At 53.8% G+C, this 12,890-nt stretch overlaps 1 protein-coding gene across 5 annotated transcripts in view; it reads left to right on the forward strand.

Annotated features, from left to right (window-relative positions):
• Nucleotides 1–12,890, forward strand: part of MYO7A (myosin VIIA) — a 104,447-nt gene that overhangs the window by 44,079 nt on the left and 47,478 nt on the right. For all 5 annotated transcript variants that reach the window (XR_011570900.1, XM_070803959.1, XM_070803956.1 and 2 more), the window contains 7 exons: nt 2,990–3,127; nt 5,456–5,614; nt 6,050–6,142; nt 8,172–8,266; nt 9,839–9,923; nt 10,472–10,690; nt 11,139–11,246. Coding sequence is in view for 4 of the 5 variants with exons in the window: in XM_070803959.1 (XP_070660060.1) it covers nt 2,990–3,127; nt 5,456–5,614; nt 6,050–6,142; nt 8,172–8,266; nt 9,839–9,923; nt 10,472–10,690; nt 11,139–11,246 (897 nt within the window). In the remaining variant the exon portion in view is untranslated. The remainder of the gene's footprint in view (nt 1–2,989; nt 3,128–5,455; nt 5,615–6,049; nt 6,143–8,171; nt 8,267–9,838; nt 9,924–10,471; nt 10,691–11,138; nt 11,247–12,890) is intronic.

The raw sequence follows: 12,890 nt of genomic DNA on the forward strand, positions 1-12,890 counted from the left end.
ACTCTTCATGCAGGAGGCATCTCCTGCCACTGACCTCCCAGCCCCAATCGTATTATATTCAGGTGCCTGCCCCTCACATCCCCTCCATGGAATCATTTAACACAGACCTCTGGATTTCTCACTTCTGCTTTTACCCCATCCCTAAATATCTGCAGATTATCCCAGAAAACAACAAATGTTGGAAAAGATGACCTTTCCCCTCAATGAAATAAAACCAAATCAGAAACCAGGTGGCCACGGCCTTCCTTCCATCAGAAATACCTATTGAGTGCCTGTCATATACCAGATATTGTCCTGTGTCCTGGGGACACAGTAGTGAACAAAACTGAAAAAATTCTCTGTCGTCATGGGACTTACCCTCTAGCAGAAGGGAGAAGTAGTTAATAAGCAAATAAGTGAATTATCATAAGTCAGGTGGTGATATATGAGATGGGAAAAATGGAGGGAGGTGAGCCAGTGGTGGGGTTTTGCAGTTGTGAAGAGGGATTAGGAAAGGCCTTACGGAGAGGTTGGTGAGGAGGTGAGGAAGCCGACCGCCTGCGTTCTGGAGGAAAAGCAGTGCAGGGAGAGGGAATAAGGAACAGCAAATGCAAAGCCCCAAGGTGCTTTATAAGCCCCCAACCTGCCTGGTGCATCGTAAGAAGAGCACGGGGGCAGGAGTGGCTGGAAGGCGGGGGGTGAGGTAGTGGAGGGGCTGGGGGTAACTGGGACCGGATCCTGTGGGACAGTGCTGGCTCTTACAAAGGACCTTGGTATTCATGCTGAGTGAACTGGGGAGCCATTGAGGGTTTTGAGTCAGTTGGGAGAGGGGACACATGACTGGATTGGTGTTTGAACAGCCTCATTCAGGCTGCTGTGTTGCTAGCGGGGTAGAGGTCAGTGTGGGGGACAGAAACAGGGAGACCAGTTTGGAGGTTATTGCAACAGCAGGAGAGCCATGCAGGCAACCTGGACCAGGCTGACGGTGGAGGAAGTGGTTAAGAGGGTCAGATTCTGGATCCATTTTGGCAGTAAAGTCAAGGCGGTTTGCTGCATATTGGATATGAGAGAGGAGGGGCTGGGGATGGCCCCTAGACCTGTGGCCTGAGCAGCTGGACAATTTCTAGGCGCCCTTGAGTGTGAGCAACCATTCAGCACCACTTCAGTTCAGCAAAGAGCTGTTGACTGATGCTGTGTCAGGCCCTGGGGCATGGTAGTAAGCAAGGCAAACCCGCCTGTCCTCTCGGGGCTCATAGCTCAGCGGGAAAGCCAGAAAGGAGTGGTTCCAGTGTGCTGATCACAACCAGAGAAGGATGTGCCCTGTGTGTGTGTGTGTTGTGTGTGTGTTGTACACGTGCTCATGCTTTGTGTGTTGTGTATGTGTGTGTATGTGTCTGTGTGTTGTGTAGGTGTGGTGTGTGTGCTGTGTGTGGTGTTTATCTGTGGTGTGTGTGTGCGTCTGTATGTACTGTCTCTGTGTGTATGTGTGTGTGGTGTTTATCTGTGGTGTGTGTGTGCGTCTGTATGTACTGTCTCTGTGTGTATGTGTGTGTGGTGTGTGTGTATGTGTGCACATTTGCGTGTTGTGTGTCTCTGTATATGTACTGTGTGTGCTATGTGTCTGTTGTGTTTGCACTCCCTGTGCACACACATGTGCCTGTGGCAAGGCCTCTAATGTCGGCTGGGCACAGCCCAACCTGGACAGCTTTCCCCCTACTTGTGGGGGTCACCTGCTGCTGCTGCTGGGTTAGGTGCTAGGGCAGATGTGGGTCGCAGACTTGACATTCACGCAACCCCCGTGCAAAATAGTCTCCAGCTTCTCTTGGGAGCATCCTAATTCTAGATAACACTATAGTGGAAAACACAGCAAATTTCAGAATAACAAGGATTTGCTACTTCTTGACAAGTTTCATTTCAGTCCCAGGGTGTATGGTCTCACTCTAGCATGGGATAAGTTCCTCTCCCTCACCCAACACACCTCACACATTGATATCTGCATCCCCAGTGGTGCTACAGGATATCAGATACAATAACTAATTTAAAGTAGAAAACCTTAAAATCACAATCAAATTTACTTATTAAAAAATTCTCATCCAAAAGAAATTGCCAGGAAAACAGTAATGTCAAAATGCTCTGGAATCGAATCTGGTCTCTACGTCCAGTTTCTGGGTCCGAGACGTTCTGCTGTTTGTCCGCTGCCTGTTTGTTGCTCAGGTTCTCCCCTAGGACCCCACGTCATTTCACAGTGTTCTGAGGGGGACCCCAACAGGGCAGGAGGTGCAGGGGGTCGCTAGCCACTTCCTGTAGATAGCGGCTAGTGGAGCACGGGGCCCTTTGGCCTTGGTGCTGGACGGCGGCCAAAGGCCAGCTGTGCGCCTTCTTAGGAGGCTTATGTGTGTCTGCCCCGCCTGCTTGCTGCTGACCTGTTAATCCAGCAGGCAGGGCAGAGGGTGCGGGCAGCACCCCTGCCTTGCTGGGTGGCTGTTGACTGAGACAGACTCACAGCCCGCTCAGCTAGGTACATGGCACTATCCCATCTTGGAAACTGAGGCCCAGTGCTGCTTAGTGACCTGCCTAGAATCACAGGGCTCAGAGGTGGTGCGCTAGGGTTTGAATTTAGGTCTGTCTAACCTGCCTCTAGAGGTGACCCCATTGTCCAGAGATCTGGCCACTCATTTATACGGCAAAGAGAGGACAGAGACTAGAGAGGGGCTGCATGTGTCTTGCCCGGAGTCATTCAGTGCCAAAAGTGGGACCCCAGGGCGCCTTACTCTCTGTTCAGTGCTCCTGGACCCAGAATCAGGGAGGCTTCCCAGACGGGGGTGTATTTAGGGGGTCTAAGTTCCAGCCCAGACCAGGTGGTCATAGGAAAACCTACGTGTCCAGCCAGCCTGCTTCCTTGGGAGGCTCTCTCTCAGGCCCTGACTGCTGACCTCCTCTCCTGCTTCCCTTCTGGAGGGCCGGAGGGGCGAGGGTCAGCCCCTCCCATCACTGTGGTCCATCCCCCCAGGGCGCCGAGACCAGGAAGCGCTCGCCCACACTCAGCAGCCAGTTTAAGCGGTCGCTGGAGCTGCTGATGCGGACACTGGGTGCCTGCCAGCCCTTCTTCGTGCGCTGCATCAAGCCCAATGAGTTCAAGAAGCCCATGGTGAGCAGCCCTGGCAGGGATGGGGGGTGGGGGTAGACAGCTGGGAACAGCCTGAGGGATGGGAGGGGCCCGGCCAAGGGAGGAGGGTGGACTGGGCCCTGGGAGACTTTGCCCCCTGAGGGGAATGGCAGGGCCCCCGAGGGGCTTACAGAACAAACTTCCTCTTTATTGGGGACAGCCCAATTCCCTGAAAACAGCCTGGACTCTGTAGTAGTGGGCTAAACGCAGATTCAAATCCTGACTCAACCACCTTCCCGCAGGGTGACTGTAGAGGAATCAATTGTTTCTCTCATACCTCAGTTACCTCTCAGATGGAAATAGGACTGCTTGTCCCCACCTCCTGGGAGTATTCTGTTCAATGATGCATGCAAATTGCCTGGCGCCTAGGAAGGAACTCAGTAAATGGTTCTTGCTGTGGTTCCAACTTTGAAAGTCCCCTCTCCTTTGCTTCTGCCAATGATTACCTCCTCCTGGAAGCCTTCCTGGATTCCTCTGACTGGTTAGGAATATTTTCATTTCTGACTTTTCTGAATAACATCTGTTGAGCCTTTTCTGTGTTTCCAAAACAGAACCGATTAGATTGTCTCTCCATAGTCTCATTCAACTTTCTCAACAGCCAGTGAGGGAGGGACCTTTATGGCCCCACATTTGAGATTTGGTGGGCTTCCCTGGTGGCTCAGACAGTAAAGAATCCACCTGCAATGTGGGAGACCTGGGTTTGATCTGGGTTGGGAAGATCCCCTGAAGGAGGGCATAGCAACCCACTCCAGTATGCTTGCCTGGAGAATCCCCATGGACTGAGGAGCCTGGTGGGCTACAGTCCATGGGGTTGCAAAGAGTTGGACACGATTGAGCGACTAAACGCGCATTTGAGATGTGGGACGGGAAGCTTGAGGAGGTTGGGGACTAGAGGTCGCAGAGCCAGGAGCCTGGACTACCCCTTGCTAGGAGCGCTCTCCTACCACAGCTCTGGGAGGTGTTGTTTACCATTAGACACTTCCCAGAGATAGGAGGGGAGGCCTAGGGGAAGTTGGGGTCTGCGGAAGGACGGAAGGCGGAAGGCCAGCGCTGGGCCAGGGAAAGTGCCTGTACAGAGAGGAAACAGGTGGCGGAAGTCAGCCTTCCGCCTGCTGGCCCTGTCCCCTGTCCCCTGCCTAGAAACATTCCCCAGAGTGGGCTGGTCAGTCCCTCTAGGGCTCAGGATCCGGTCTGCAGGGGTGTGAGAATCAGAGGGCTCCAGCAAGCTGCCCTCTAAGGTAAGAGGTCCAGGGCCCTACAGTTGGGCACCATTTCTCCTGCTCTCAGATGCCTCTCGAAACTTCTTTGGGCCCAGACCTCAGCATCTCTGTCCTGGACCTGGCTACAAGACCTCCTCTCTGAGTCTCCTGCCTCCCAATCCCTCACTCCCATTCCCCTCCCCACTGCAGGGTCTCGAACTCAAATCTGACCTGGTCACATCCCCCCATGTGACTGGAGAGGCCCTTCCCAGCCTCTCCACCACCCCAGCGGCCATCACAGAAATGACTGTGCCTTTGCACGCGCTTGCTGCTCCAGCACTCTTTCCTGTCATGGTTGTTGTACAGCTGCTCAGCTGTGTCTGACTCTTTGTGACCCTGGACTGCAGCACGCCAGGCTTCCCTGTCTTTCATCATCTCCTGGAGATTGCTCAAATTCATGTCCATTGAGTCAGTGATATCATGCAACCATCTTGTCCTCTGTTGTCCCCTTCTCCTCCTGCCTTCAGTCTTTCCCAACATCAGGGTCTTTTCCAGTGAGTTGGCTCTTTGCATCAGGTGGCCAAAGTATTGGAGCTTCAGCTTTAGCACCAGTCCTTCCAGTGAATATTCAGGGTTGATTTCCTTTTGGACTGACTGGTTTGATCTCCTTGCTGTCCAAGGGACTCTCAAGAGTGTTATCCAGTACCACAGTTCAAAAGCATCAATTCTTTGGTGCTCAACCTTCTTTATGGTTCAACTCTCACACCTGTACATGACTATTGGAAAAACCATAGCTTTAACTACGTGGACCTTTGTCAGCAGGGTTAGAACAAAGCTAATCTTCTCTTTCATGAAGCCCCTCAAGATGTCCCAATTAGGCTGTCTCTCCTCTGTGCTCTCAATGTACTCAGCTCATCCCGAGTGAGGGTCTCATTCTGTGCTGCCTGGTGGGTTTGGACTGCAGATCCGGGTCTGGTCCCGCCTTTGCTCCTCATGCGCTGTGTGACCTTGGCCTCTGAGGACCTCTGTCTGGGGTCGGGAAAACACAGAGCAGGGCTGGTCTCCCAGCGGGAGCCTTCAGCATTGACGCCCTTGGCTCCTTGCCCGACAGCTGTTCGACCGGCACCTGTGTGTGCGCCAGCTGCGGTACTCGGGCATGATGGAGACCATCCGCATCCGCCGAGCCGGCTACCCCATCCGCTACAGCTTCGTGGAGTTTGTGGAGCGGTACCGAGTGTTGCTGCCTGGCGTGAAGCCGGCCTACAAGCAGGTACACAGGCCGAGGGCAGAGGTGGTGGGAGGAAGGGTTCCAGCCCTGGGCTGGGCAAAAGTCCCAGTTTTCTTACTGGAACACTGTGCTGGGCACAACATCAGTTTGGCCACCTCAGGTGTGGCTGGGAAAATTGGGATCAGGCAGTGGAGTGCATCTGAGAGCTTCCATTGCCATGCTTGCCTGGTGTGGACTTCACGCATGTGCTGAGTGGGTCCTGGCTGTAGGCGAGGGTTTTACAATCATCAGATGGAGCTAAGGAGAAGAGTGAGGGTCAGAGAAGGCGGGGCCTGGCTGGAGCCACACAGAGTCAGGGGCAGAACTGGAGCAAGATCTCTGTCCCCCAGCCTTCGGAGGGATACCAGGTGGCCTGTCTCACTGGTGGGACCACCCAAGCTCTTGTGCACCCCACCCCCACTTCCGCCCCCAACCCAGGACGACCTTCGGGGGACATGTCAGCGCATGGCTGAGGCTGTGCTGGGCACCCATGACGACTGGCAGATTGGCAAAACCAAGATTTTTCTGAAGGTGAGCATGGCCTCAGACTCTGTCTGCCTTGGGGGAGCTGTGAACTCCCTGGGGTTGGGGGGAACAGGTCTTGGGGTCCCTGTAGAGGAGTTGCAGCACAGAATGGGGTCATTGCTGGGCTTTTGTGCTCCTCCAGCCCTAAGCAGGTGTGGGGTCTGGCCTCCTGGGTGGTGGAGGAGCAGTGGGTATTTGAGGGCCTCTCTGACCCCTAGCCTGGGGGTGGGGTCATGAGGAAGCAAAGGCCAGGGGTGGCCTCACCAGGGAGGCCTGACCCTGTGGTGACCTGCCCTGGGAATTTGGGCAGGTCACTGCCCTTTTCTTGGGTCTCATTTTCCCATCTGCACAATGGGATGTGCTTGTGGGGGGTACTCTTGAGTGTATCTTTGGTCCTGTGCTTTCCTGCCAGGCATGGTTCATGCTGGGCTGTGGTTGGCTGTGTGCCACCCACCTCTAGTGTCCCTGGACCTGTCCCCATGCTCCCTGAACTGGCATCTAGGGCTCTCTGGCTCCCAGCACAGCCTGGGCAGGACTCTGGGGGCTGGGCAGCTGGGAGGGGGCAGGGCTGGGAGCAGGAAGCTGTGCTGGGAGAGCTTGATGGAGATGGTGGAGGTGGGACAGCTACAGCAGGGACAGGGTGAACCCTGGCTTCCCCATTTCCATTTCTGCTGTTCTAGATTTCCGGCTGTCCCGGGTGATGGGTCAGAGCTCCTTCCTCTGGCACAGGGTGGGGCCCAGGCAGCCCAGGACAGCCGGGGAGAGGGAAGGGGGAGCCAGCCCTCAGCTGGAGAGAGTCCTGCAGTCTAGTCTGATGCCTCTCTGGCTGAGGGGCCTGGGCCAGTGTCTTCATCTCCCGGAACCCTCGCTTCCTGCCTCTGCGTCTCACAAGTGCTGTTTGGAAAGCACTGTTCTGTGTGCCAGACCCCAGCGGGAGTGGGTGCTTCTTGTCCATCATCTCATTTAGTCATCATAGCAGCCCATGAGGTAGAATTATTATGCCCGTTTCAGAGGTGCAGCATGTAGAAGCAAGGTGCCCCAGGTCAGGCACTGCCCTGGAGCAGAGATCAGGACTTCCAGCCTGTAGTCCTGATGCTCAACTCAGGGATTAAGGGAGGGAAAGCTTATAGCATGATGACATCTAGTGCCAGAGACGTCTGAGGACTGTCCTCGTCCTCCACATCCTCACCTCTCTGGGCTCTTTTAATAGGCAGTGGTTTCCAGACCCCAAACCTACTTCTCATTCATTCACTCACTGATTCAGAAAGCCTTGGCTGAGCATCCGTCGGTGCTGGGCCCTGTCCCCAAGTGATGTGACCTGGATTATCTTGATAGGTGTGATTATCTGATGGATTATCTGATTATCTGAGTCTGAATCCCCTTCCAGACTCAGCCTCCCTGGGGCAGGGCCCAGGTTTGCCTAGTTCACTGCAGTCCCACCCAGCACCGAGCACAGGGTGGGCACCTGGAGATATTTGATTCATGTACTGAATGAACCATGGAGTTTTGTCCAACCGGAGTGAGGGTTGGGGGCTTGGGGATGAGAAGGAGAGAGGGTTGGAGAAGAGGGCAGGGCCTGATGGTGGAGGGCCCAGGTGCCAGGGAAGAAGACCTGACTTGACCCTGGGAAGCATGGGGTATTGCTGTAAGATCCCTTCTTGAGATGGTATCAGTCAGGAGACTATTTCTAAGATCCAGGAGTGAAATGATGGTCGCCTGTCCCAGGTCAGTGGCTGATATGACAGAAACATCTAGAATAGCCAGGTCTCAGAGTAGAGATGGCCATTGGGATGGAGTTAGTGTGTGTGCGTGTTGGGCCCCTCCTGCTGCATGTGTCCCACCCAGGCCTCAGGGAACCAGCCATGACAGTACCTTGTCTGTACTTGAGGGAGGCTGCCCCATGGCGCCATAGCACGTATGGAAGCCATTAGGGACCAGCTCCCTAAGTAAAGGAAGAGGGGCCCACCTGGGGCAGCCTCTGCTCTGGGACTGGAGGGGTTGGTGGGGGCTCTGCTCAGAAGGCTCTGCCCTTCAGGACCACCATGACATGCTGCTGGAGGTGGAGCGGGACAAGGCCATCACCGACAGAGTCATCCTCCTCCAGAAAGTCATCCGGGGCTTCAAAGACAGGTTTGTGTCTGGATGGCTCTTCCCCGCCTCCGCCAATGTGTGTGTGTGTGTGCATGCATGCACGCGTGTGCATATGCTTGGCTCACTGTGGTTCCTCCCATGTGGACACTGGGAATAAACACCCATGTGCATACACAGAAACATGCACACATGTGCAAGGCACACACAGGGTCACATGAACATGGATGAACACTAAGACACACGGGCCCATCTATATTCCGCATGCCCAGTAATACCTGCCTGCCCATGTGGGCTCATGAGACACACACGTGGATGCTATGACATTTGTAAGGTACAAAGTGTGTCCTGTATTCTGTGTAAATTACATGTAAATTACAAAGTGTGTCCCGTATTCCACGTGAGGGGCGGGTGTACAGCTGTGTCACCTCCCAGTTGGGTGGGGCTGACTCTGTGATTCAGGCTCCACTAAAACCACACTTCCTGCCCCTTTTTATGTTCATCTGGCCGCTCCCCTTCTCTTCCCATCCACCCACTTGTCCAGCCATCCTTGGTCCACTCATTCACCTGTTTTTCTACCCACTTGTCCATCCTTTCCCATGGCTGTGCCCTCGTTTCTGTGAGCATCCAGGCACTGGCTCATGGACTCACCCACGTTGAGGTAGCCATCCTTCACTCCTCTTATTTCTATGTTCAGGAGACACCTGCTGTTTGATGTGTGACCTCTTGTCCTCCATGAGGTCAAAGATGACTGTCAGCCTGTAGCAGCGGCCTAGTTTGTGCAGGGGAACAGCATGGTGCTCAATCAGAAGACCAGGGCTCTAGCCCCAACCACATCGAGTCTCAGTTTCCTCACATGTAATATGAGGGAGTTAAACGATCAGTAATAAGTGATGTTTACAGTGTTCCAGGACTTCCCTGGTGGCTTAGATGGTAAAGCATCTGTCTACAATGAGGGAGACCCGGGTTCAATCCCTGGGTCGGGAAGATCTCCTGGAGAAGGAAATGGCAACCCACTCCAGTATTCTTGCCTGGAAAATCCCATGGATGGAAGAGCCTGGTAGGCTGCAGTCCAGGGGGTCACAAAGAGTCGGATTCGACTGAGTAACTTCACTTTCACAGTGTTCCAAGTGTTTAATCTTTATCTTATTTACTACTTGTTGTTTAGTCACTAAGTCATGTCCAGCTCTTTGCGACCCCATGGACTGTAGCCCACCAGCCTCCTCTGTCCTTGGGATTTTTCAGGTACGAATACTGGAGTGGGTTGCCATTTCCTTTTCTAGGGGTCTTCCTGATCCAGGGATTGAATCTGGGTCTCCTACGTGGCAGGCAGATTCTTGACCATGTGAGCCACCAGGGAAGTCCTACATTTATTCATGAATAACCTGAATGCCTACCTTATTGAGTTTATGTGACAAGTCTGTGAGGCAGGCAGGACAGGTATTACTCTGTCCCTTTTACAGATGAGGAAACTGAGGCACAAAGAGGGTATATGCCTTTGCCTAAGGTTGTGGAGCCAAGGAGACACAAAGCTGGGACTCAGCCCTACTTTCCTGATTCCAAACTCCACCCAGACCCCTATAGACATCCTCCTGCATCACGCTGCTGTTTCAGGTCCAACTTCCTGAAGCTGAAGAATGCTGCCACACTGATCCAGAGGCACTGGCGGGGCCACAACTGCAGGAGGAACTATGGGCTGGTGAGCCTCTTGAGGGAGCTGCTTGGTGATCCACGAGGCCTTTGAACCTGGTTCCATCGTCATAGCACAGGATTTACCTGTTTGCGGGGCGGCTGGCCTCCCGCCCCCGCCAGCCACTACCATTCTTCCAGCCCAAAGTCCAAGTCTGCTTCTTGTGGTTCTCCCCTGCTGGTCAGCAATGTTTCTGCTTTTCTTCTGGAATGTCCTGGTGGGTTGTGAGCCTCAGGTTATTGAACACCTTACAGGGGGCCAGGAATGGGTGTGTCACATAGACACACCCATAGGGAAGGAACTGGGCTGCAGCCTGGACTTGGGGCTGGAGAGGCAAACAGGAAGGAGGCCGGCTCCTGGTCTGAGGATGGTGTCCCTGGTGGGGAGACCCACTTTGGGGGAAGCCAAGCGCACTCCCTGGGGAACTTTGGTCTGAGTGGAACCAGCTGTGCCTTCAGGGCTCGTGGGTTGGCGAGTGGAGCCAGGGCAGTGACCTCCATGGGCACGGCTGGTCTGGCATCAGGGCTGTGGTTCTGAGCTGGTGGCTGTCCTTGCAGATGCGGCTGGGCTTCCTGCGGCTGCAGGCCCTGCACCGCTCCCGGAAGCTGCACCAGCAGTACTGCCTGGCCCGCCGGCGCATCATCGGGTTCCAGGCCCGCTGCCGGGCCTACCTGGTACGCAAGGCCTTCCGCCACCGCCTCTGGGCCGTGATCACAGTGCAGGCCTACGCCCGGGGCATGATTGCCCGCAGGCTGCACCGGCGCCTCAGGGCCGAGGTGAGGGGCCCAGTCCACAAGAACCCCTGGCTCTAGGTCCTCCAAGGGGTGCCACTCCACCTCAAGCAGACAAATCATCCCGCATGTGGCCTGAGCCCATCGCAGGGGGTGAGGCGGGGGGATGAAGGGCTCTCCCTCTGAAGGATGCACAAGACTGGACCCTCATTTCCCTCCTTCCAGCCAGGGGTAGGGCGGGGGCCCAGTCCCTCTTGTGAGTCTTTGGGAGGCCAAGGCGAACCTGCTTCAGCTTTGGGATCAAAGGTGCCCTCAACCCGCTGTGGGACCTGGAGGGTTTCTCGCATGCCTCAGTTTCCCTCTGCTAAATTATTTGGCAAAGTCATCCCCAGTCCTGGAACTCAAAGGGGGTGGGGTGGGGTCAAGCTGGCAGGGAACACTGTGACAGCCACACACATGGTACGGTGCCCATCCTGCCACCCGCCTCCCCCAGTACCTGCGGCGCCTGGAGGCTGAGAAAATGCGGCTGGCAGAGGAGGAGAAGCTCCGGAAGGAGATGAGTGCCAAGAAGGCCAAGGAGGAGGCCGAACGCAAACATCAGGTGAGCTGGGGACGAGTCGGCTCCTTGCACTTCCATTCACTGGTTCCGTGGCTCTCAGCCAAACCATCTGTTCATCCTCTGTCCACGTGACCTTCCTTCACCTGTGCGCTGGGTGCCTGTTCTGTGCCAGGTGAGAAGGTTGTGGGTCTGGGCCCTCAGCTGGGAGATTTTGTTGTTCAGTCTCCAAGTCGTGTCTGACTCTTCATGATCCCATGGACTGCGGCATTCCAGGCTTCCCTGTCCCTCACCATCTCTCGCAATTTGGCCAAGTTCATGTCCATTGAATTGATGAGGCCATCCAACCATCTCATCCTCTGTTGCCCTCTTTCTCCTGCCTTCAGTCTTTCCCATCATCAGGGTCTTTTTCAGTGAATCAGCTGTTTCTATCAGGTGGCCAAAGTACTGGGGCTTCAGCTTTAGCATCAGTCCTTCCTATGAATATTCAGGGTTGATTTCCTTTAGGATTAACTGGTGTGATCAACTTGCAGTCCAAGGAAGAGTCTTCTCCAGCACCACATCAACTTGTTGGCACTCTGCCTTCTTTATTGTCCAGCTCTCACATCTGTACATGACTACTGAAAAGACTATAGCCTTGACTGTACGGACCTTAGTTGGAAAAGTGATGTCTTTGCTTTTTAACACACTGTCTAGGTTTGTCATAGCTTTCTTGCCAAGAAACAGTTGTCTTCTAATTTCATAGCTGCAGTCACCATCTGCAGTGATTTTAGAGCCCAAGAAGAGGAAATCTGTCACTGTCTCCCCCTTTTCCCCGTCTACTTGCCATGAAGTAATTGGACTGGATGCCATGCAATTAGTTTTTTTAACATTGAGTTTTAAGCCAACTTTTTTAACTCTCTTCCTTCACCCTCATCAAGAGGCTCTTTAGTTCCTCTTCACTTTCTGCCATTAGAATGGTATCATCCACGTATCTGAGGTTGTTGATATTTCTCCTGGCAATCTTGATTCCAGCTTGTAACTCATCTAGCTTTGCATTTTGCATGATGTACTCTGTGTATAAATAAACAGGGTGACAATAAACAGCTTTGCCATACTCCTTTCTCAATCCTGAACCAGTCAGTTATCCTATCAGATCAGATCAGTTGCTCAGTCGTGTCCGACTCTTTGCGACCCCATGAATTGCAGCACGCCAGGCCTCTCTGTCCATCACCAACTCCCGGAGTTCACTGAGACTCATGTCCATCGAGTCAGTGATGCCATCCAGCCATCTCATCCTCTGTCGTCTTCTCCTCCTGCCCCCAATCCCTCCCAGCATCAGAGTCTTTTCCAGTGAGTCAACTCTTCGCATGAGGTGGCCAAAGTACTGGAGTTTCAGCTTCAGCATCATTCCTTCCGAAGAAATCCCAGGGCTGATCTCCTTCAGAATGGACTGGTTGGATCTCCTTGCAGTCCAAGGGACTCTCAAGAGTCTTCTCCAACACCACAGTTCAAAAGCATCAATTCTTTGGCACTCAGCCTTCTTCACAGTCCAACTCTCACATCCATACATGACCACAGGAAAAACCATAGCCTTGACTAGACGAACCTTTGTTGGCAAATAATGTCTCTGCTTTTGAATATGCTATCTAGGTTGGTCATAACTTTCCTTCCAAGGAGTAAGCGTCTTTTAATTTCATGGCTGCAGTC

Source organism: Bos indicus, chromosome 15, assembly GCF_029378745.1.
Source record: "Bos indicus isolate NIAB-ARS_2022 breed Sahiwal x Tharparkar chromosome 15, NIAB-ARS_B.indTharparkar_mat_pri_1.0, whole genome shotgun sequence".
Lineage (NCBI taxonomy): Eukaryota > Metazoa > Chordata > Mammalia > Artiodactyla > Bovidae > Bos > Bos indicus.